Source organism: Bombus affinis, chromosome 13 (assembly GCF_024516045.1).
Source record: "Bombus affinis isolate iyBomAffi1 chromosome 13, iyBomAffi1.2, whole genome shotgun sequence".
Classification (NCBI taxonomy): Eukaryota; Metazoa; Arthropoda; class Insecta; order Hymenoptera; family Apidae; genus Bombus; species Bombus affinis.
Window position 1 is genome coordinate 2,568,823 of NC_066356.1, and position 26,574 is coordinate 2,595,396.

Here is a 26,574-nt window from a genome sequence, read left to right on the forward strand (position 1 = left end):
TCATAAAGTATAATGAAATGCATCTCGTTTTATTTTACTTTCCGACGTTTCTTTATTCTCGAATTCTACGCTCATAACGAAGCGCAGTATCGGCAATACTGATGCAACAAGTTGATTCAGCAACTTCTTAATGTAAACTATTCCGTGGGGCAAGATATCGAATGGTGTCCTATGAGCAAGAGGAAAAACGAGAAACAGAGACAAAAATTGGCAAGTACGAGAGGATAGAGAAAGGAAGAAAAGAGACAGAAGAGGTTGGGTGAATAGGAGAGAGATCCGGGTAGAAAGAGAGATTACGAAGTTGTATATTTGGAAAAAGTAGTGCATAACGTCACCGTGGGGTGACTCCTAAAAGCGATTGAATAGAGAGGAGCTTGGGGATAAATCGAAAGAAGATAGACGTTCTTTAAGACACTCGATAGAAATTTGTATCGTCGTCATTTTCCTTTTTCTTTTGTTTCTTTTCGTCGACACGAAGCGATACGACATCGATAGGACGAGGGCCAGTCGTCGATAACAGGTCTGTAAAAATTGTCTAGTTTCCTTTGATATTCAACGATTCGAAGCTGAATGTCCACGACACATGGACTTGCACTTTATTCCTGTCGCGTGTGCAACCACCGCGAAGCCAATTAATTTTTTTACACAAGGAAAAATATAGAAATTTTTTCTTTTAATTACCATTTTCTGTTTAATTTTCATGTCAATACATGTGGCCATTATCGTGATTACACAGAATCGACGTATCTTCGAAATTGTTCGAAACACGTTTAGAGCGAAGTTTTAAAGAGAAGGAATCAATGCTTGTTTCTATTCACAGGTCAGTTGCAAATTTACCCATGCAAGCGAAATTCAACGACTCACGGATACCTGGAGACATTTACCCGTGCCCTTTTTAGCAAAAATGTGTACAGCTGCTTCAAATTAACTTCTATATATGTTTTTATATTGCGTATAATTCTTGTCAGACTTACATTCTTGTTATAAAAGGGGCAACGTAATTTTAAACATGTACACTTTGAACCACGACTAACAATCCGTGTTCCACGTACGCAGGATATCTACGAAATTCCAGTCGACACACGTTTCCAGACAAGATGATACAACGATCGCTAATGACAATCTTCATCTTCGATTCCAACTGAGACTTTCAATTGGTTTCTACCTTCTTACATAACGATTGCAATATTTAAGAAAAGAAAAGAAGAAAAAATACCTTTCGTCTTATAAACATTGCTTTTCCTCGGTGAATTTCGAACAAAGGGAGAATGTGGTGTTCTCGAAAGAATGCGAGCGTGGACCGCGGAAGAGCTCAAGAGTCGACGGGGCTAGTCGGGGCTCAAAGTGGTTTAAAGATCGTGCTTGTACAGAGATGACTGAAAAAATGATAATTGGTCAGGGCTGGTAAACGGTGGTTCTCACGAGAAACGGCTGCTAAGCGACCTGCTGGATACATACAACGTGCTGGAGCGTCCGGTTGGCAATGAGTCCGAGCCCCTCGTGTTGAGCTTTGGCCTTACACTAATGCAAATAATCGACGTTGTAAGTTTTCAACAGCAACTTAAAAATTCCTCTGTACAAAACGCATAAAAGACCTTCTCTCTAACGTAACACGCACACCGCACACAGTACCAACAGAATTCTAAGTGTCTATTATACTGAAACGAAAAGTGTGCTCGTTTTATCAAGGTGCGAGTTAAGTGAGTTGCAATAGACAGAACGTCCTTTTTGCATTGCTTTCTGCTTCGAGTAGCACGATCAGTTTTCTTAACATTCCTATTTGCATGCAACCTTATCGTATTTTGTTCGACAGGTAACACCTTATGATTATTCCCTGCATGAATTTTGTAATTAAAAAGAAGGTATACATACATACACTTTTAGACATCGACCTGACGAGGCCTCTAATTTCAAAATGTATATCGCAGTATTGAAAATCGTCGAAGGTTCTAAAATCTTTCTTGTATTTCCGGAATCTTATTTTGTTAGATTTAAAAATACATTCGAAAACTAAAGGTGTACGATCAGTACGATCAGTTGTCGGTACACAATTGCTAATATATCTCACGTTTGCGAAAATGTGAAAAAATAAAATTTCTTTTTTAAAATGTTGTGTCAACAGCCAGAGACCAATGTACCCAAACGCGACCTGGTTCGTAATTAGAAACGTATCGCATCCTTTTTTCTCCGTCCAACGAAGCGCTGGTATTGCCACGAAACAGGGCTTCGATAAACGTGTACATACACACACACGTACATATATAGGAAAAAAGTACACAGATTGGTGATTACCTACGAGGGCTACGTGCAGCCCTGCATACACGTTTTCCAACATGCATCTCCCGTTCCTGCACGTTTATACGCACCAGTGTAAAACACATACATACCACACATGCACACGGAAGGAATGACATTAAAACGAACAAAGACCAATCACTGATATTACGACTAGTCGCGTGTACAACCTGGATGTGTATAGGATGCATCGACGAAACGGAAGTGTTCATTGGTTGCACTCGGAGGCCGCATGTAACATACGATGCACTTACGCTCTCATCAATCATCGTCTAGACTCTAGACTCACTGTCAGTTTCACGGTTAACCCTTGTAAATTATTGAACGAAGGTCCTGCTAGTTTACCCAGTTCAATTTTCTCCACGTCCTTACAATTCGTTATATAAATGTTTATACCGAATAGAAGTTCCAAATTTTATCAGGGGTATATTTGTTTCTTGGACTTTCAATAATAAAATCTCTCTAGCCCTTAATTTTATGATTCGATCGCGTTTAATTTTAGAGCAATTTTTGATATGGAGAAGATTAAACCTCGATTTCATTAATTACTGAAAGTCAAAGGATGTTACATCGATATTAAGTTCGATTAAAATATAACACTAGTAATATCATTTTACTTTATATTTTCATAAATTTAGTGTAACGTTGATTTAGATATAACATTTCTCGTGAAGATGATTTACGATAAACCATAGCTGTAGGAGTATGGTACGGACAATGTTTCGAGCATTATTAGAAATGATTAGTAGAAGCTTCGGGGAAATTTCCGTTCAGACAGCGCGTGGCGAACTGCTGGTTTTATGTGTAATTAGAAGCCGGATTAACAGTGTCGTCTATTGTGCCCAGATTCGTCGTTCTATTTCAAGCGTGTGCCTTGTAATTACTTTGTAGATTTTGCTAATACTAGTGCATGATTATAATCTTTAAACATGGGCAATATCAGGTTTGTGGAAAATATCAATTTTCAGGGCTAATTATTAAGAAACGCGTATAATTACTTAGACGGTAAATTTCTATTGTCCTTTGAAACTTTCGATATCGATAACCTCGTGGGAATTTATTTTTCCACGATCGTATGTATGTAAATACTTTACGGATCATCCATATACAATTTATAAATTCGCGTTCGAAATACACTTCACGTTCGAAATTGTATATTCCACGGGAGAAGGATCATCCGAAGGATTCTGAGCTAATCACATCGATCATTCTCGAGAGCGAGAATCAAACTCTCTCAGTCAATTTCGATATTCTCAAGTTGATAGTTCTCTAAAGTATCAAAACGTCGAGTAGTTGAGGATGAGTTTAGAGTTTAGACGTATCTGGTTAATATATTAGCAGAGAAACTATACTCTGTAGTATATACTGCGGTAATTCTATACACGGATTTCCAAACTAATAAATTGAACAAATTAATAAACAATATATTCGACTGCAATTTATCACATATGTATAGATACGCGTACATCAATATTCACGCGGTGTAATGACAAGTGTGTAAAAGTTTAATTAAATCATGAAGACCAATAATTCCGTTGACGTTTATATCGATAGACATTCGTGTCTATTACATATTTAGTTTTGACGCGTAGTTCAACTCTTTGTAGCTTCTTCTCGTTCTGTATCAGGCAGTTTGAATTAATTTTAAATTCTAGTTAATTTACAATTCAACAGACAATGACAACATTTTTGAAACATAACGTTTTCGCACAAAATTCTATCAAATATCGCATGTTACATAAAATGACTAAGAAATATCTCGCAAATGGCCTAATAAAGGCATATTTGCGATATATTGTTACGTTTCACGAATGAACGATCTCATACATTGTCAAAATTCAATCGCTTCGCACAAGGGACATTCTCGAGATCTAAACTGACGCTCTTAAACTTCACAAGTCTTCATTTCAAATCTTCCCATTCAAATGTGAAAATAAACACCGCTTTCTTTCTTCTACTTTTCTCTATAAATCATCGAAAAAGGAACTTCACCGATGAATCTTCAACGCTCGTAATTCTAGCAACATTTCCTTCGTTTTGTTAAACGAGCCATTTTCCTCGCGATCGAAGATCGAATGACAAATTTAAGGGGTGTCCACCACGATCAGGAAACTTTTCATTTCCGAAAATGTGGACGTGATCGCAGCAATATGGAAACGAGGCATCGGTTTCTTCTGGTCGAGGGGATGCAGGGTGGAAGGAAATATCGCGAATTTTCGTAGCACACGCGTGCGCGGGAATACAAATGGCGCGTACTGGCACCTAAATAATGTACAACGGCACGGCTAAATATGCCCTGCGCATTGTTTCGCTGCGCCTGTTTTGCCGTTTATCGTTTCCCGTATCCGACAGCGGCTCCCGTTTTTGCAGCGTCCCTTTGTTCTTCTTTTCGCCTTATGACCTTCTTCCATAGGACCATTACAATTGCGACCGACATTCGACCTCCAATTTTTCTTATACCCCAACGATTGCGAAGAAAGGCGCGGGATACACCATAAGCATCGTTCATTCCTATAATCATTTTTAATTGCTCCAGAAATTATTTTCGCCGTTCTTTCGATACCGCAGGACGCGTTCTCCTCGAATTTAACCTTCTTCATTTCGTAAATTGTAATTGTATTCTGAATTGTATTCATTATAAATTGTATTCAAGAAATACATTTTCGTGTAAATCCCGGTGAAGGATTTCGTAAGAATCTGATACGGATGAATCAATGGAAAAATGATGGTAAGATGATGAAGTAGTTTCGAAGAATCGCGCAAGGAAGTTCAGCGAGAATAAAAGCAACATAACTGTTCGCGTACATATAAAAATCTCGTGAGATACAATAATGATTGCAAAACATATTTAGACAAGCTCCTTGTACGCTAACCGTTTTCTACTGATCTCACCGAATCTGAATTTCATACGATTCAAAAATAGTTTAACGAAACTCAAAAAGATTACTATCGACGAGATGGAAAGTCTCCAGGAAAAAGATTCATTGAAACGACTATATAAAAATTATGAGCACACTTCCATTAACGAGAATATAAAATCTGATACTATTACAATTAATCAGGCGCATTTCCAAGGTACCGTGAAATTGAATGCTTGTAACGCAACATAATGCCAGTAAACCCTTATTGCCGAAGAAACGTTCCCTTTCTGCGGTAGGACAATACTTAGTCCGAAGATTAGCCGAGTTTCAAAGCTTCGTCAGCAATACCAGCGACTATCTAGTTTCTTTGGTTGTGTACGTTTACCGACACACCAATAGTTGCCCTCAAGTAAGAGGAACTTACATCGTTACCGTCGATGTCTGCGATATATTTTAGAACATTCCCTCAGGGTCGGTTAGCTTATCTGACAATGAGTTTGCCTCACAGCCAAATGTGACCTCGCAAACCGATCGTGCGCGCTGTTTTCCGCTAGAGAAAATACAAGATAATCATAATAATTTCCTACTCATTAACGTAATTAAGCAGAGGCGTGCGGTAGCTTATAGAAACATCGATTGCGCTGTTAATCCGATCACCTTTGAAATTGAAGGCAGATCAAAGCGTTTCATTCATAAGAGAAAGCTATACACTACCATAATCTACCACTACCATATCTGTACTATGTTTCTTTCCGATTTACAAGTCGATTCGATACACATTTATTGAATTATATAGGCACCATTTTGTTTTACAACCTTTCTCCATCTTTCACGCAATTTGAATACTCCATCCTTCCAGAACGTTTCAGGTTTTTCGGTGAACAAATTTTCAATATGATCCCTTAAAAATCGGAACGAACTTTCCGGACAATCTAATATTTTAGGATCGATGATATTGTAATGTACAATAATTTAGGCTTCTTTATGATGCAATCAGTTGACAAGTGCAACCTTTATCTTGCAATTGATTCATCATTATGCTAAATCTACTTTCTAATAATATTTGTTTAATTGTGGAAGATATAGTATTGATTTAGGTAAAATATCTGTACTTCGAGTGTCATGAACGTTTTAATCCCTTGATTATACCGTTACTGATATGCTAAAGAATCTTGAATAATTTATACCTCTGCGTATTCTAATTACAGTTCCATTATGCCGAACAAATTGAAGTTGTAATTAAAGTTATAGTAACGATATATTCAATGAATACGAATTAACTATGCTCCACTTTGTATAAGTTTAAATGTATTCGGGCTGAACTTCTGGATAATGAAATATTTATGGTATGGAAATCCATGGTAATAGGACTACTTGGCGTGGTTACTAGCAAATAATAGTGTGCTTAATCGTGAAAAATGTAGAGCAAAAACGATCTAATGTAAGTACATCATTTCAATTATACGGAAGCATATAGTCTAGAAAATAGGAAGATCAGACGCTAGAATTCGGACCTGTAGTTTTCACTTTTTGTAAAAGTTGTCTTGTTTTCTTCCTCTTATGTTAGATTATTGCATAATGTCTTGTCTTTCAGACAGGTCCTATCGTGCACTCACTTGTTGAAATATTAAGGGCACTTTGCATTAATATTCAGACTCCTCCATTTTCAAAACGGTCGTGAAAATGGTACTTTTGGGTACGCTTAAAAGCTTCTGAAAAATATTACAGCATTAGCTAAATGCCTTGGAAATGTTTGAGAATGATCGCGATCGGAATATTTATGCGTAATATTAAAAATACGATTATAATTACGCCTCCGAAGAAATCTTCTCGGAAAACTATGCCGTGTCAATTTTTCATACATTGTTTTTAATGTAAATTGTAATAGACAAATCTATTTTTCCATTTCTACCGAAGAATCGATTTTACCATTAATATACGAAGCTGAAGTACATTTGTAGCGTTTACTCAAAGATCTGCAAAAAGAAAAGAAGTAAAACGCCTAATAAAAAATTTGAGTTAATTATTTCTTATAACGTCGTGCATCAGTACACTTCTGTTCTATACAATCCTTTGACGACTTATGTCTTCTACAGTTCTTTCTTGAACATGAAAGAAAACACGACAAAGGCGAATGAATGTTCTGCTACACAGACACCTTAAGTTTCCCGCGTTTTTCTCAGAACGTTCTCGGTATTTTAACTGCGGCGAGAAGCTTGTGAAACAAGAACGTCGCAAAATACATCCTCACAATCCAACTTGGCTGGCTCATAAAAAAAGATGATCTCACCTTCGTAATGGTCTTGTTTTCAACTTGTAGAATAAGAGACTTCTGCCTGTTGGTTTCAAGGAAAAACACCGTGAAAGAAGAGCGTCGCTGAAAAAAATTCGGTAAGATTTCAAATGCGAACCTATGCTTTGATAACAAGCAACATCACAGTAACTTTTGAAATCGTATTAAAATGCGATGGGCCTCGGCATTGAACGAAATTCTAGGACATCTTCAAATATCTTTCCTTTTTGGGAAATTTATGGTTTTGTACACGGGTAAGGATTAAGACCTTTGTCAGGATTATGTGTACGAGATCTTTCAATCCAATGGGAAAAGATAAATTTCTCAGATGGACCCTTTAGAGAGGAAGAACGCGCTAAAGTAGCAGCTATATTACGAATGAATTCCGTGAGACGGCTTTAGAGTCAAAGAAACAGACATAGAGGGATGTACAGCTGTACTGAAATTGAATCTCAAGGCATCCGAAAAATTTCTTTGCAGGAAATTATTGCTTTTAAGCGATTAGATACTTTAGAAAGAAAAAGATAGCACTTGGTGGGAACAAACGGAACCGGAAAGATATCATCACGAAAAGGTAATTGTAAATTACAGAAAACAGATAAATAGTAGATTATTAATTTTTATTATATTAGTAAAAAATTATGGATAGCATTTAGAAACGTTTTTAAATTCCATCTATTTATATTTAACATCGCGTTCCAAGCGTTTAACGAGGAATAGCTGTGTCTGACCAGTCGTGGACCGATTCTACTGGATACGAGGAGCTAGTAACCATTAATATTCTATTCAGCATCCAAACTTTTTAACGATCAAAACCAAATGTTTCCAGGAGTAATTCTTTAGTTATACGATGAATTTCAAATCTTAAAGCCTGCCTAAAATAATTCCAGATCTATATATAACGTGACCATCAAAGTGCAATCAAAGCACCAATCATTTAATCTCAATCATTTCAACACGCAAAGTATTTTTGTCAAAATTTAAAGGCGTAGAGGTTCTACGAAATCAAATTGGTTTAAGTAGCACGTTCAATCTATATCGAACATGATAGGCTAAAGAAATTGCGTATGCCAGAAGAAGACGGGCCAGAAACGCGAGTAGTAGCTCGGGAATAGAATCTAATTTCATATGAAAGGAATCCTGTTAATGGTAGACGAAGTACGAGAAGTCGCAAAGAAGATTCCTCTTGATATCGGTTTCTCATTTCCATGGCGGATACGTACGGATGACGCATAGTGTCAAGGATACGCCAGCACAGAAATGAGGTTGCAAAGTGGATTTGTTCGAGTAGGAAATGTGCAACGTGCACCGGCAATAGCGACAACAGCACCGATGGGGAACTGCATTCGCAGTTCTACTTGCTATGCCTCGTCACGTACCGCAAAAAGTTTTAAGCCATACGTCGAATTAACCGACTGTGCTGGATGATATCTAATTTTCTGTATGCTTACGGCGTTTCTGGCTCCTCCTTTCCGACTACCCTAGGTCCATATAATATATCGTTGTCTCATCAAAATATCTCAACCAGAATTTGTAGAAAAAGATGAAAATGCCGCGGGGAAACTTGTAATGTTATGAGAAGAATACATTATGGAAAAGAGGCAAAGAATTCATAACTTACCCTTTCAATCTCACGGACCTTGAACTAGTTCGATGCATGAGTGTTTGATTATTTTTATTTGGAAGTACTAATTTTCTGACTTCTTTTCGCTTAACGAGAACCATCTATTCACTCTGAATCCCCCATTTACCATTCTGCATAAAGACAATTGGAAGCTGTTGTGAAATTTTTCGCACTTTAAAGTCGTTTAAGGAAATTAAGTCGAAACATTTTTCTGTATATTTTGTTGTTATTTTTCGATAACGATCTTCTTTGCACACTACTTGAAAATTTTACGTCAGTGCTAACTACTCTCCGCTCTTCGAATGGTAAACTCGTCGTTCTCTAACTAACGTACAATATTTGTTATAGTAGAAATTGGCTTACCGTTGAGAATGGAAAGTGAATCCCAAAACTTTATCCGTTCATTCCAGGCCGTACGTGATCTGTATAAACCGACTTTCTACCACTGCGCCTGTAACTTATCTCACATTCGAAGGCTGTGAACGGCCATAGAGCCGCAACTGTCCCCACGAATTTATTTTCCTCCTCGCCATTACCACCGCGCCGTTGTCTCGGTCACACCCACCTCGTGCACCGCCTGAAAATTATTTAGCGCAAAATGAAACCACGGATCACCTCGTCGGCTAATCGATTTCGTGGCTAACGAATCAAAATAATATATCAGCGCAGATCGTTGCGCGATGGCACAACGTATAACAATATCATATTAACGCCATATTTTTAAAGAAATATTCAGGTTCGATAAATTTCCATTCTTACTAAATATTGAGGAATTATTTCACAATAATTTATCCCAAGATTACCATTCCTTCTGCGGCGTATTCTAACCGAATATGGACTGCGTCGATAGCACAAGAAAAATGAATTTGTACAGCGCGAAGCTTCTCGCTAAATCAGAGAAATTCAAACAATACGATGGAAAGGGCAAACTACGCTATGAATCAGATCAGTAACGAGTAACCATTCCGGCATGATGCCGAAAATATGCAAACGCGAGGTTATCGAATAATATATAGATGCGTGAGATTTGAAGATTAAACCAAGAAATGAGGCTGTCACTGACGGCTAGATTTATAGTTGGCAATGCGGATCTTCGCAAGACCCAATTCGTATATCGTTCGTGTATTCTTTTCTCCTCAAATACAGATGCAACCGGAATATGTCTTGCGTTTAGAAAGCGTTGGCGCGCGACCCACAGCCGACACGTACCAGCTAGAAATCACTGGAATCCTGGGTCATATCCAGGGGTTGGGGATATACCAAAAGTTGTGGATGGGGGCTTGGTTTGCCTTGCTGTATCAAATTTCGTAGGTCAATTTTCGTTATCTATGCTATCCTGGTTCGTGTGATTTCGTGGACGATTTCGTGGCTAGTCAATAGTAATTGGGCCCCATTCTTATTGCGGTACTTTTACCATCAGTAAAATACAACGAGTAATTCATGATCGGAACGCGGGATAGTCGTTGTGGGGCGTAGAGATTGATACAGGTCAATAATCTTATATAATCATGTTTCAATTTTAGAATTCTTATAGAATGAAATTACATGGTCGTTTCCCTTTTAATAGAAATTTTTCCGTTGGCAATTCGGCATGGTTTAGCGATAATCAATATTTTAGCAGAGCTCCCGTAGGAGTAACAGAAAATTAATGCCGGCAGTTATTGGAGTTTAGACTATAGAATTAAACCAGCAGGATTCGAAACCAATTTAATCTCTAATTATTTCCTTTTTCCTAATACCGCTCTGTGTTTGCTCGTTTCGGCTTTCATTTAATCCTAATACATGTATTCAACTAGAACATAGGATAAATTAATTATAAGTGGTGCAGTTATCGAAGTAGAATTGTATGCTCCAAGTTATCAACTCTGGCGCAACAAAGTACCTACATAGAGACACTCTACGATTTACAAATACTTAAAACAAGCACGAACGGTGTAACGTTGCTGTATTATATAATATATCATTATATTATAAATCGTATTCAATACCGGTGAGATAATTGCAGAAAGGATCATTGGAAAGTAATCGTCCATTCGTAAAAATTCAATGGGACAAGAAATCGATGCAGCTGTTTGCCAGGGTCATTGTGAAAATATACGCGAGCCTGTGTAGAAAAGGTCGGAACGCACGGATGCATCGTAAGGAACGCATTGTTACAACAGCCAGACGATATCGAGCTGCTCTTGCAAGCGTACGAGAGTCTAATTACACGTTAGCAATCTAGAGGGAGTTTTCAAGTGATATTATTGTTTCATGCTAATCGATTAGTCCCTATATCTTCTCGGCTATTGAACGATAATCGGAAATAAAGCACCCATTGAGTATGTTCTACCAAAAACTACTTAAGGGTACAACTTGAACGATATCAAGTAACTTTCTATAAAAAAATTAAAATATTAGTACGTTCCATAGCCAAGGCTCTTTTATACGATATTTTACAAATCACAAGATAAAAATTAATAAAAAAAAGGAAGGTCAAGAATGACATTAGAAGAATATCAGAAGGTATTCTAAGTAATGGTGGACATGTCATTAATCGATACTACCAAATAGGAGAAAGACTAAAAAGATCGCAAATTAACGGTGTTCTCCGAAAAATGCGAAGTTCATTGTTGAATAACCGAGAAGAAAACAAACACAAAGTTCGACAAAGGAATTCAATACCGTGGAGTGCGGTTAATATCCAGGAAGAATAGCAAAAATGGATTAAACTGCGCATCAACGAAGTGCCGTTGAAATGCCGTGGAATCCTTTTGCAAAAGTTTTCGCTTTGTCCGATATTCTTCAAATAAAAACACTCGGCTGTCAGTTTATCTTAAATGGAACATTTTCTATATTAGCTCAGTTCTCATTACGACCTGATGCACAGTCACGATTAGAGTAGAAATGGGCACTTGAAAAATCGTCAAATCGTCCGTGACATATTAACTGTTTATTATAATATTAATTGTATACGTTTTTTAAAAAGATATCTGCATAACGAACGAATTTCTCGGTATTTATAATATCGTAGCGTGTATCTGTTCTTCATAAAACTTCTTTAAATAAAACGTTTTCTCGTGTCATTAAATCTGAAGATCACTTTTCAATTTCAAAATAGATGTTAATAATATCAATATATTTTTACATTAATCTATCAAAAAGGTTGATATACCTGCGTATTTAGATAAATGAAGAGGATAATCCATTAATCTCATCGGGCGAGTTAAATTAACTTCATCCTATCAATTATGTAACATACATTCCATCCGACTATTTCAAGGGCTAATAGTTTTCAACCAGTGTACTAGCATAGCGAATATTAAAAATCACGTGAAAAACGAGGCCATTTATGCCTCTCTGTACTGTTCATATATACGTCAAATGAAATTAGGTTTAATGTATTAGCTCATATTCGCGAAGCAATCAGTTTAATGCAGTATTTGCTGCATGCCGCATCTAGCGACTATATTGTTGATATAACATCGGTGGTTCGGATTAAATAATCCGTGGAAAATAGAAAATCGATCAAGAATTCGTAGATGATAAACGATTTCGTCGATAGACGCGTGAAAATTGTTTTCTTTCACGGAGCTAGACTAACTTTTCCTCTTTCGAATAATCTGCATGCCGAAAAGAAATTTGCTCGCAGCAGGTTCATTTTGTATCGAAAAGTCTCGTGTGGTATTGGTGATTGCAGTCGCGTCGTGAATTACGATGGTTGGGTTTCCTGTTCCAGGTTCGAACGACGACCAAGCCTGTCTTCGACAACTTCAGTCAGGAAAGTTTTGTGTACCCTTGCGAATTTGTCAAGTCAAGTTTATTTTTACTAGCCAATCGATTCCCCGACTTCGTTTGACTTCTTTCGAGCACAGTCAGAATTGCTGTTATCCTTTAAAAGATACTGTATCTTGACATTTTTTCTTTATATTTATTTATTTATTTATTAACAATTCTATTTATTTTAGAGATCAACTATATAGTTCTTTACTGTTTATACGTAGTGCGATGAAAAGCATGAAACAGGAGATGAATCTTTATGTAAAAATAAATAAACAAAAATGTTGTTTAATAGCCAGTGACTTAAAGTATTTTTCCGATCTGTATCAAAATGATATATTTGGAGTGCTATTTTATCGACATTTCGTTGTACGTGATATGTGGCCACTTGTTGCTTTTGATGTACAGACTTATCTACAATCTTGCATTCAAATCTTCCACGAAAGTACATAATTACATAAACAAAACAACTGCCACTATATAACGTTACATAAAAGGTTCGCTCTTGCGCGCAATATTGCGTACACCTCAGAATTAGTGACACGTGGTTTCCTGGATAAATTATAAATTGTATAAAAAAATAAATAACAGAAAATAAAAGGAGTAGAATGTTATTTTATTATCAAAAATACCTTTTATAATTCTATTTCAAATCAAGACTGTTCATCGAATGAAAATTTCAACGTATTAAACAATAGATCAATTTATTAAACTCTCAGAGGAAGAAGATTAATTTACACGCGAGAAAGATCTTTGTTTCTTTCGTCTTCATTGCAACTTCACTCTACAAAACAGAATTTCTTCCACTTGTAATATATTTTACAAGATATCACAAACTTTATACTCGCGAAACTTTATACTTGTTGTATGAGTTTTCTCATTGTTGTTTTGGTCAGATGCATAATTATTATTGTGTGGATCTGCCGGTTGAGGGGAAATTACTTTCCTTGCATCGTAACGCCGCAGTTTCTGCATCGAAACCCGCAGTTGTTACGCGAAGAACGCGACACATGAATTTTAAACGATCCCATTGTACCATCTGATCTGGACTGCGTGAAGTTTCAAAATAACACTGATTTGCATAAGATAAATGCGTTTGAACCAGCTGCGCCATCGTTCATCAATTTGTATATTTATCCTAGATGTGTTTATTTTACTGTACACAGTGCTCTCTTGAACAATGCGGTTTCAATTATTTGACAGATTTCATTTCTTTTTTATATTTATTTCGGATCAATTTATTTACCATATCGTTACGATTTTCCTTATTGTGACGAATACGAGACGTGAGAAAGAACAAATGTGAATTCGTTCGCGTGAACTATTCCTCGCAGATTATCCTTGCACACAAGGAACAGCATCGAATTCAAGCACATAACGAACCGTTATGGGACTTGGAAAAAGGATTAAACGACTAGCGTGTTTCTGCGAGGTACACAGCTATAGTCTCATTGTATGCGCAAAAAGAAGTAAATTCTTATCTTTCCCTTTCTCAAACAATTTGTCAACTTTCTGAAGTCGATGCTGTTCGATGCATACGGTGATGATTTCAGAAAGACAGTTCGCATCAAATTGTCTTATACCGAAGAATATAATGACTGAATATAACAAACGTAAATTTTGAATGCCACATATATGCACATGCATTGGGAAATATAATACGCGTATGTATGCGAGTATGTACCTATTTGTTTCAATCTTTGAGGAAGAGTGCCTCCGCAACTACGCGGATTTCACTCTACTCGGTCAGTTGGTGTCTTTAACTCCCGCGTTGTTCGAGGGAGCATTTTATTTATGCAGATGGATTAGCGAATTCCTTGCCTGTTTGCAATTTGTGGAAATCGCCGAATGTAAAGTATTAGGTTGTCTGAAAAGTTTCTTTCGTTTCATAAGGTGATAATATATTTTATTGAATTTGGTATGATCCATTTTGTCATATTTCTATTATTGTGTTCGTGCATAATTCAATAAACTAATATAAAACAAAAAATATTGTGCGTCTATTATTTCCTTATAAAACGAAGGAAACTTTTCTGACAACCTAATAGTAACTATATCTACAAATAAAATTTAGCGACATAAATTTCCAATTGTACTAATAGAATTGGACAATCAATTATTTCATGCACCGAATTCCTTCGCGACAGAAGTAAAATCATAAAATAACGAAGCTTTACGATCACGTCATGTATAAGTAAACTTTTCACGCATGCAATCCTCTGGTGACCTTTTTCGTACGAAAGACTGAACACCACATTTCATTAAACATCTAGTATGAAGTATGAAGGCCAGACTAAAACTAGATGTATTTTGATAATTTTAACATTTTTAGTGTCGAACATTTTAAGAAAATCCTATCCTGAAACATCTTCTAATAAATTATCGAAAATAAGACGTTGTAGTTTAATTTTGCAACTCGATTTTCTATCCTCCAAAGCTTTAAACTTTACTTTAAGTTTTACGCATACATATTTGATTATCAAAAATCCAGCTCTTAATTTCCACGCGATCGTACGTTTAGAGAGAAGAAAAATCATAAACGTGTGAAGTAAACTGGCCCAAAAGTCATCCACTTTACATGTAAATAACGTAGATCAACAATCGGTAATATAACGAGAGTAAGAAACTTCAATTTCCGATGTTTCAATCTGAGAAATACGACGAATCATTTTTACGCCTTTTTAGCGCTTTCTGATTAGAATATGAGAGTTCTCTTGTGTACGTTTCTCTGGACACTGAACGAGGTCATTGTCGTTTGTCTCAGCTGTTCGATCCGAGTTTGTACACACACAGACATGCACACACACGCGCGCGTGTGGGAGGATCGCTATCAATCACCGAAACGATGCAGCCGCGAGATGAATCGTCAATGCTCTAGCGTTATAATCGAGAAACGTTACAAGCCGTCTCGATTCCACTTACCTCTAATGATCGCATTCTCCGATCGTTGAACCGATCCCACCCCTTTCGGCTTAATTTTCTGACATTAATTACCCTCGTCGCGAGCCGCACTCGATACTCGAATTTTCCCTTGTAAAAACACGCTGTTCGATCCAGTTTTGCTTTTTACTCAATCGTATAAACACGTTATCTGGAAATTGGTTTGGTACGACGAGATTTTTAACGTTTGTACTACGTCAGTCATTTCGGTACCGTCGTTACTGGTAAGAAGTTTCGAACGTAAAATTAGGACAGCTGTCGCTGTTTTGGTCGATTCAATCATATGGGACCGCTGTTCGGATAAATTTTTTCTCTTCTTCTCTCTCTCTCTCATTTTTTGAGGACACTTAGTCTAACCTCAGCGGATAGAAAAGTGAAACGAAATTTGTTCTGAATGGAAGGTTACGATTTATACGAAACCGAAAGGTATTTAATAACACAACGAATTGTAAGTTCTTGCTTGGGTTATAAATGTGCAAGCATGTGGGAGTATCGTTTATTCTGTGAAATTCGTATACTAAATTCTGATCTCGTAACAAAGGGTTTCGTTCCCGTCAATTGTACCTTCGCCAACATTCTTGCCAATTGTGTAGTTCCTCGTTATATATGCATATGATTGCTTAATTAAGATTAAAAGCAGGACGTACGATTTGCTGTAATATTTATACTTCTATCGCAAATAAAATATGTCAGTGTAGTTTACAGTCTGGAAATACAGAAAGACGTATCTAACAAAAGATTACAATTTTCTCATGAACTCTTGGCTCGAAAACATGTTTTCGAGGTGGTTTCTTTTCGCGGTAACTCGATTTTTACAGAGATAGGTGTTTCCTTCGAATTTTCGAAAGATGTACCTATATAACCACCACTCCGTTGACCCATTTACCACTAATGTCATCGTCACGTGTGTGGACCATATTTTGTTCGTTGAACAATATCCCGTTCTAGGTACGTGTCGAAATAGTTGGCAACTTCTCTTTCCCGTGCAATTTTTTCCGCTTCATCTACTTATGAAATACCTACATACATGACGATCGGACCCGGTTTTTGTGTCCCTAATTAGATTTTCACCCTTGTGTAACGTCCACATGCATTGGAAACCACGGTATTCCTTTACTATAGTGGGTGGAAATTGTTCCTATCCGTAGTAAGATAGCATTCTGTATTGAAGACGTGATCAACAACAGACTATAATTACCCTTATCGCGAGTTATATTCCCTGAGCGTGAGAATTACTTCAAGATGTTCTCCGAGAAACTTGTAACCGGAAAGTAGACTATATAGTTGAACTATGGGGAGTTTATAATCATCAGCGTCGTAGAATAAGCAAATTTCCTTACCTATTTCAATTAATTCGTTTCGGAAATGCATGATAAATTAATTTTAAATATTAAATAAAAGATATAAATAAAAGATATGATTTTTTCGAGTACGTATTTTGATTTCATTTCAACTTGCAAGTGAAACGGTACGTGGACAGAAATGAGCCTGTTCTTATATCCGAAACTATAATTTTTGATAAAAGCAAAGGAAAGTGTTGTATTTAGTCTGTGGCAATAATCGTAACGGAGATCGATTCCTATACTGGATGTATGTCGGCGCGAAATTAAAGAAACACCAAATAACGGTTTTCGTTCTACGTGATAAAATCGCATTTAATTTTATAGAGAACGAGGCGGATTTCCTGGTGAAACAACCTCGTACGTTCTAACCAATGAAATACGTTCGGTCACAGGCTATTGGACATCCGTTTTCCTACGTTGCTATTGCTAAACTGTGTGGAAATGAGAATCTAGGAGTAGAATAAAAAAAAACAAGAGAGGAAACATGATTCCGTACTTTAATTTACGTCAAAAAAGAGATCAATTTAAAGGTGATCGACGTAAATTTGAAGCATGAATTTATCTCGAATGAATCAAGCTTTAAAAATCAAATAGAAATTGTTTTCTCTAAACGAGAAAAGCTTCAATCATTGGATCGTTCAAATTTTTTTATGTTTGAATACCGGAAGGCAACATAAAAACCTATGAAATAGCGAAGAACTGCTAACATGCTAATAGGAACATGTATTTGAGCAACAAAAAATTTTTCCAATTTTTCCCCGCACGAAAGCGGAGAATCTTATATGAAAACTTTCTGTAAAACAACCTGCGTAGAAGTTTTAAAATGCTAATAAGGATGTATATTTGGACAATAAAGAAAAGAAGAACCGGAAGAAAAGGGCACGTTAACTTTGAGTATTCCCCAGCATGAGTGAAACTCTGGTTGGTCGTTGATGATTTTTACTGTGGCATCAAAATTATTCGGGGATGGTTCCTGACGAAATTGTTCCCGCAGGAAATAATCCTGGTTTTAAAGGGACTGGGATCAAAGCGAAGTTAGAGAATTCGGGTATGCTGGTGCATGCGGCTGAAGAGTTTCCCCCTTTTTCCCGGTAGTTGCTGCCCTCTTGGGAGTTCAGATTCAAATTACGGACTCACGTTTCCGGGAATAGCGCTCCTGTCGACCGCACCGAGTTATTTAACTCTGCATTCGGCCGTTTTGTTCACTCCGGTAAAACTCAATATCACCGGCGGTAGAGCCACGATCAGATACGAGTCTGTTGGGAGGACGTTAACTTTGTCACAGTAACTCGGAACTGTTTATCTTTCGGCAACAATGCAGGAACGCCACGGCACATTTAAGGAGACGAGACCAGGTTTCATCGAGGCAACTACCACGTGTCAAGAAGTCGACAATGCTCTCCGCTAGACGATAATACTTCGAACAACCATTGATTCATTCAATATCGATCGGAAACATCCCGTATATAAATACCGTAGCAATTACCGCATGGATCTGCACAGAATTTTCACACGATAGATAATTTATCGTGTTATTAAATAAACGGGAATGATCCCGAATTCGAATAAAATATACCGCGCTCATAATATTTAGGAGCAGTTGATTGTAGAAATGAGGTGGTATATGTTGTCCGTGATAGTTGTAGTTGCTAGGCCTCGTCCGGAGTAATTGTCGCTAGGGGCTGTAGGTGTCACTGCCGGGGTACTGCTGATTTTTCTTTCGTTTTTTGGTGCGTGGAAGAAAAATCGGACTCCGGTCGCTGGGATTCGAACCCCGGGTTCCGAACGTGCGTAACCTAAGGTGCTAACCACTGCACTGCCGTTGTTCGACACTAGTTAAGTGTCGAGTAGTGGTATTTGGCTTGTCGAGTGCCGCCACAGAAAACTAACCAGGGAACAAGAATTTTATATAAATATTAGAAATTGCGTCATAGAAATGGAATACACAAATTAGATTTATATATTCTGCAATATATTTCGTTTAAAATATTTTTATCGTAAAATTCCAATTTTATAATTTCCTTGTTTCAAAGCGCGAAAATATTGCAGCCGCGTATTACAAAAAATATCGAATTGGTGTAACTGAATTTTGATATTCGCATTCAATTTAAATTCCTTCTAAGGCGAATGGATGTAATTTTTCCTCCGAAAACATCGAAAAATTGCGTAACTCATGAATATTGACACACATACAGATTTTATCGGGTATTAAGTCGACATTCTAGATAAACGTGATATCGTTCAGAGTGTTCATATTGAATATGACTAAATCGTCCACCATTAACCTGGTTTCCGTACTATAGACCTGTTTATCCATTAGCCGTCGTAAGCAGCGGCGAAATGTTTCGTGGATAACTGCTCGCGAAAAGAAAATAACTTGCAGTTTTCGCGATGTTATGTTACCTATTCTATGTTACACCGGTGCGAATATTTTAAGCGAAAACTACTTCGGTGGTACGAACTTTATCATGGAAAAATTTTAGCGAAATATGTGAAACATCAATCGATACTAACTTTAACTTTTTTTCTTAAAACGGGTTAGATGAACTCGTAAGATGGGAATTTCGATTAGTCCTAAATGATCGTGAAAATTTTAAAAAGGGCTCCTTATGAATCTTCTTAAAACAGTGCTGCACCTACTTCGCTTTATATTGCTCCAGATTATTTTTATATTGTTCATTTTATTGTCTTTGATGGTACAGGAGTAACTTCTTTGAAAGAACAGAATCGTTTATGCGAAAATGATTTTTTATGAACTTTTGCGAAAGTAAATAGCAAAATTGCGTACAACGTGAATGCTTACGAACGTTATGAAAGTTTAGAAAAGAAATTTCACTTTTAAATTCGTTTCTTCTTAGAAACACAAAGAACCTTGTAAGTCTATCGATGTGCAAAGGAACAGATGTTTAGTTCATTGCAGGGATTAGAGTTTTGTAAAGATATCACAAATGGGAAAAACTAACAACGTTGCACGTTGTATGATCTCAATTACCGTAAAATTATATCTCACTCTCATTTAATGTTTTACCTTGTTGAGGTATTGCGCTAAAGCTTCGTAGGATAAGATAAAAAGAAAATTTCACCGCGAAGAAATGGTACCGAGTATCTACTTTGTATCAGTTTTAAATAGAGTCGGTCGAAACGAAAGCGGACAATTCTCAAACTTTATTAACGATATCGAAAATAATTGAATTTCTTATTTTAAAAAATTTCTCAATATCAAACTTAAAATAAACCAACTACTTGCACAACAGAATTTTAATTATAATGCGATAAGGAACATTTAATATTACGAGAAAATAATCTACGATAAGCAGTGAGAATTGAAAATATAAAAGTTCATATTGTAAATAATTGTAACAAATTTCATAATTCATATTTTTGCTTACAACCTCAAATTGCAATGGAAAAATTAGACGAGTCAGAAAACATTGGAAAATAATTTCGCAAAAGGTAAGAGAGGACTGAAAGCTGTCGGACAAAAACAAAATGGGGAGTCGGACAGGGAAAGAAAGCGATAAAACAGATGATATAGAAGACTAATTGCATTACCACTTCCATTTTTCTACCCCTTAAAAAGTTTCCCATTCGTTTGTCGTTGGAATTTCGCGGCAATAAATTATTTCTTTTTCGAATTTCCCTTTTCCTCTGTTGATTAATGCATCGTCGAACCTTAACGGACACAAATTCCTCGAAACTTTCCATTTCTCCTCTACGTATTTGTTAATCGAGTTTTTATCAATTATTTGTCACTGTCACGGTAGAAAGAAACGTCAAATAATTTACCACGTTGGTATTTCATGATCACTGTAACACATGACGTAAACTAAATTCTAGCCAAGCTGCCACTTTATACAAGAATTACGAGTACATTGAAGCAATCCTTCAGGAACGAGAAAATTACGAGGATCTTCACGCTCGAGTATGTACATTCCGACGACGTTACAGCTTTTTACTGCTTGCCAAAAATGTAATTTTTCGTCCACTAGAAACTCAAAAAATACCTTTTACGAAGTGTTAAATAATTTTTATTGGACATCGTGCTATGCATTGAAAATAAGAGAAATATTATGTATAGAAATTACTATAAATATTCATGTGAATTTTGAAAAAATATAAAAACAAAAATAACATAAAAGTTGCCGAAAGTATGCATTTTTCCAATTAATATCGCATCAATATAATTATAAAGTTATCAATAATAATTATAAAATATATGATACAGTTTTAACTAATTTTCTTGTGACGAAACTAGGTTATTAATGATTTGAATTTCTCACGTTTCACGTGAAATATTTGTGGTTGAACGGAATGGCGCTGATAATCCCTCACGAGGTTCGAAAATGAACTTTCGACATTTTGTTCTTCTTGCAACGATTAAACCACCACAATTTATCACGCATTCTTTCCTGTTGAACTTGAAGTAGTTCCGGGATAGTTTGATCCCGGAATGTTGTCTCTAATTACATCACCATCAGTCTGAATTAAAGTTGGACGATTTATAGACCTTATCCGGCAATTCTTTCGAATGGAAGGCCAGAATATGAGAATTTTCATACGCAGAACAATAAAATGAGAAACTAATTGTATCTAATCGTAATATCACCATATTTACCAAATAAAAACAAAAACTTTTCTTATTTATTATTATTATTTATTTTATTATTTATATATTTTATATATTTATATATTTGATTATTTCTTCTAAATTCTTCAAAAAAGTTATTAACCTAACAACAGGCTTGGAGATAGAACGAGAATGAATTAAATTTAATGATTACGTTTTATAAATCTTACGGAGACAGTGAATCCTAGTAATTCTCGACCAGCTTGTATTTTTGCACGACCTACATCGACCACAGTCGATAAAACCTTTTTATGGGTTCTTAAAATTGTAAGATCCTCATCTTGCTGGTAGCTCCAACGAGCTCACGAAGAGAAGTCACGATGCAATTACAAACCATTGAATCTACATCTGTAAATCTACAGATATAGATAATTGCGTTTCCTCTTTTATCTGTGCAGCTTATACTAACTTCATTATACTCCGTCTGCCGAATACGGAACTCTACAATAAAGTCGCTAATATATGTTTTCAATCTACTATAAATCATCCGGACAAGTTCTAAAACTATTAATCAGTGTAGCGCGGAAATAAATTAACAACTGACGATATAAAATAAAAGATTGCAGAACGATTTTTGTAATAAACCTTGCACTCTTATTTTGGCACAAGGCACATACAATGGATAATGGAAGAAGCGGAAATAGCAAATCAAACTGTTCATTGATTATGTGTATCTTTACATTTCCATAATACCCTGTAAATCGCTGCCACAGATATCCGAGAATTGCTGTGTTGCTTGAATTTCTAGGAAATGATAGTATGTATGATACAATCACGATTTGCGTTGGATTTGATTTATGGAATTTCAATTTCGCCCCCTGTCCCCTTTTTCATTTGTTCCTCGACGGTTATAATTACCTTTTAATCCCTCGACGAACTCTTATTTGACGTTTCATTTACACAAATGTATAACCTTTAGCAAATGATTAACCTTTTCTTCGGTAAACGAATAAAAAAGTTTCGTCAAGCCTTCAATTAAACTGTGCAAATGAAATAGCAATATTCTAGATGAAAATCTAGCAATTGATACGCTTGATTGATACGCTTATAGAGAGAGCTGTTCCAAATGTATGTTTCAATTTATCGAAAATCGTGCACACTTTACAAACAAAATTTAACGTAACACAAACGTATCTCGGTTACGAGATTATCACGCTACATAAAATTAAAGTTAAATAGCGAAAAAAGTTATCATTTTCGCAACAGAAATATTTACTGAAGAATATTGAGTACGGAAGTGTGTACATATTAGGTTGTCCGAAAAGTGTCTTTCTTTCGCAAACGTGTTTTTCACAACAGTGCACCTTCATACAAACGTCAAACTAAGTCCGTGAAACGTTGCAGTGTTTATCTCAATAGAATAAAATGGATCGTACGTAATTCGACAAAATAATATAAAACAAAAAACGTTGTGCGTCTATTATTTCCTCATAAAACGAAAGAAACTTTTCGGACAACCCAATAGTTGTACGTAACCTTTACAACGCGAAAATTGCCAGGAAATTTCGAAGCTGGTGCAATTCGCGACAGTTGCGTGCCATTTCTATTCATATACAGGCAGACCTAGCCGCGAATATTAGCATGTATGCGTTCAGATATGCGTGCGCTATAGCACCGATGTGTTATTACAATCGGCTGGTTTGACGTATGGTTTCATACGAGGGATATCTTAGCTAGGGATCTGGACCAAGGCACTGTTCCAGCGGCAGTAATTAGTAGGCAGGTAGTATATTCATGCATGCACACAACTAGAGAGAAAGAGAGAGAGAGAGAGAGAGAGAGAGAGAGAGAGAGAGAGAGAGAGAGAGAGAGTCAGAGAAGGGGCAGTGCAGAGAGAGCTTTGTTCAGACTATATCTGACTAGAAAGTGCATCCATATGATACCCTTTATTTGCATAACTTCGTGAGACTTAAGGCATGAGAGACACGATGAAAATTCAAGGGATATTCGTCTAAACTTAGCGAAACGTTTCTCATAGCATAGTCGATGAAAGTAAGCGAGTTTTAATATGGGCAATTGTTGAAGTAGTCACCACTTCTAAGAAAACTCTACATCTGGTTTTTTTAGTTTTCTCAAGCACTGAAGCCATCGACAACGTATAGACAATACACTACGACGAAGGTAGACCACAGACAGTTGACAGGCGACGAGGGCTTCGGGGTTTTCAGTTATAGGGTAACGCTGCTAGCGTGTGGATCTGGACCAGCTCAAATTATATTTCTACTTGTACTTGCACTTCTGTATTAAAATATATTTTCTACCTTACAATTTATCCACGCGTTTCTCTGTTTATACATCTAATAACCTCAACAGCAATATTAACATCAAAAATATAAGTTTCTTTCGAAGAACCGCCATAAAAAATTCCAACACAATCGTAATATTACGTACAATTCGGTTACCAATGAGTTTTTAAATAGGATCGCAGTTTGAGTCTAAAGTGATCAACCAGCATTCCGATGAAATATTAAACGTTGCTGCAGAAGCCTCAACAAACACAAGCTCAAACGTGAGAAAGTTAATAATCGAGACGCTTGATCGTCGTAGAATCGTTTCGCTAAACGGATAATGGCAATCTTGTAAGAAACTACGAACAGAAGAGAAATCCGTAAATATATAGATTCAGTTGCTCCTAATGAACGTACGACGTAGCGTAAGCCAAACTCGACGGTAGTTTAGTTCAATACGGTTCTCCATGTTTACGTTCGTCGTGGGTGGTTTCAGACTTGTCCAACCAGAGGACTCGGACAAATGTACTGTCCCCACTGATAGTAATTAGTAGACAGGTGCTATACTCCTAGAAATACGTGCATCAACTTACGCTACAAATACTATTACATACACACACATCTATATGGATGATCTGCTGTGAATTACGATCGCGTGAAAAGCAGCAAACGTGTGTTCATCGATCGATGGCCAGTGGTCTGTTCTAGCGAAGCACGACAACCATAATTCCGATATGATCCAATTAAGGCTGATCCCGTTTCCATTTAATTGTTCCTCTTCGCAAAGTTATCTGTTCCTGAACGATAGGTATCCCTATAGTTTATAATTAAGAAGTTCAAAACGAAAACAATCTTCATCAACTTTTTCAATTCCTTAGATAGTAACGCATTGTAGAATACAAAAGAATGATTTACAATACAGTGGAACCGGTATTGTAAAGAGCGATTCGTGTTCTTACTTATCGTTGAATGAAAATTAACGTTTAAATTAACATTTAAATTAAAATTATTTTCGCGTTTCCCGATTACGATTAAATATCTATTATACGTACCCTGACACGCACAAACGATTGCTATTAAATGATTAGATAATTACGCGATTCAGAAAATAGATTAAACTAATAAGCTTATTAAGGATGCATTTCACGGACACGGACGTAACAAAAAGATAGAACAGCGACAAAGGACATCCTGTGTCTTAAAAGCTTTCTGTCCCTTTCGAAACGTTTGACGATTAATTAACCGCGATCCAATTAACATGCAATATGGAGTAGGTTTCTACTAGAATAGCACTTAATCATCCTTTATCGTCATATCGTTACGCTGTTTGCTTCCTGTCACCATCCTCAAACAAGTTTCCGTGTAAAACCTTTGATGCCTTGATGCACGGAATTTCGGATATCATTTTATTATTGTATACAAATGACAGTATCCCTATTTAGCTTCTGTCGCTACTAAACGAAAGATGAATTAGTTTAAGATGAATTTTAATTAGGTGATTTTATCTGCACAAATTTTATACTACAAAATATACGATATAATTGTGGCAATTTCGTGTCGATTGTAAAATACCGTTTTGACGAGATAACGTTTTCTATCGTTTCACAAAATAATCGCCTTTTATAATTCACTTTTATAATTGAGCGTGTTTCGGATAAGGAATGACCTATAATGACTAGTGAAACGTTCAGAAAGTTTATTTCCATTAAGTGATTTAACGAGTTTAATGAGTTCCAGAACAGAAGACGAAGTGTCTAATGAACGTCGAACACCGCAGTTGTTCCGCAGGATAACCGAAGTTATCGTTTCCTCGTCTTCTGTATTTAAGAAATATCATCCAACTCTATGTATAATAACTTTTGGACAAGGTTTTACGGTTTTCTATACGAAAATGTCACAATTTGAAACGGTCCCTTGACGAAAAACGCCAAACAAGTAAACGATGTGATTGACGAAATTTTCATGAACGCATTTATTTCGATTGGAAATCTTTGCTTTTTGTACTTGTATCATTTATCAATTCAACTCCACGTTTTCTAACTTATTTTTTTAACTATCTTCTAAAACGCATAATTTCCTGAGACTGAAATAATATTATTTATAAAATATTCCCCGTATGCATCGAATATTTCACAATTTTGCTGCTTATCGTTTCGAAACGAAATTTCCCCGTAATTCGTTTGCCTTCAGTGCCGGAACATCACGTTGCCCGCTGGAAAACTTTTTTACTCGGATGAGAATTCCTAGCGAGAGTACTAGAAAATGGAAGTACTCTAAATAAAATTTCGACCGGTGAAAAGTCAACAGTACGCTTTATATACCACTGCCGCGAATTAAATAGATTACTGGCATTTCAAATTAACGTTTCGTCAAAAACGTGATCGTAAACTCGAAATGAGAAGTTTGTTTCGACTTTGACGTTTTTACAACATTTTAATTTCCATTAGGAGGTTGCCAACGCGACGGCCGGAACAAGGGGAAAAGCTTCCGATTAGCTCGATCGCGTTGACGGAAGTTTAAATCTACTTACGATGCGCTTGATTGACCGGCTACGAGAGAGCAATCCCCGATAAGCGAATATCTCTGGTTAACGATGTAACGACA

General features: G+C 36.5%; 1 protein-coding gene across 3 annotated transcripts in view; it reads left to right on the forward strand.

Annotated features, from left to right (window-relative positions):
• Window positions 1-26,574, forward strand: part of LOC126923294 (neuronal acetylcholine receptor subunit alpha-7-like) — a 178,420-nt gene that overhangs the window by 49,733 nt on the left and 102,113 nt on the right. For 2 of the 3 annotated variants that reach the window (XM_050736614.1, XM_050736615.1), the window contains exon 2: window positions 1,400-1,542. The exons of the other annotated variant lie outside the window; for it this stretch is intronic. In XM_050736614.1, coding sequence (XP_050592571.1) covers window positions 1,400-1,542 — 143 coding nt within the window. The remainder of the gene's footprint in view (window positions 1-1,399; window positions 1,543-26,574) is intronic. 3 annotated transcript variants of the gene reach the window in all.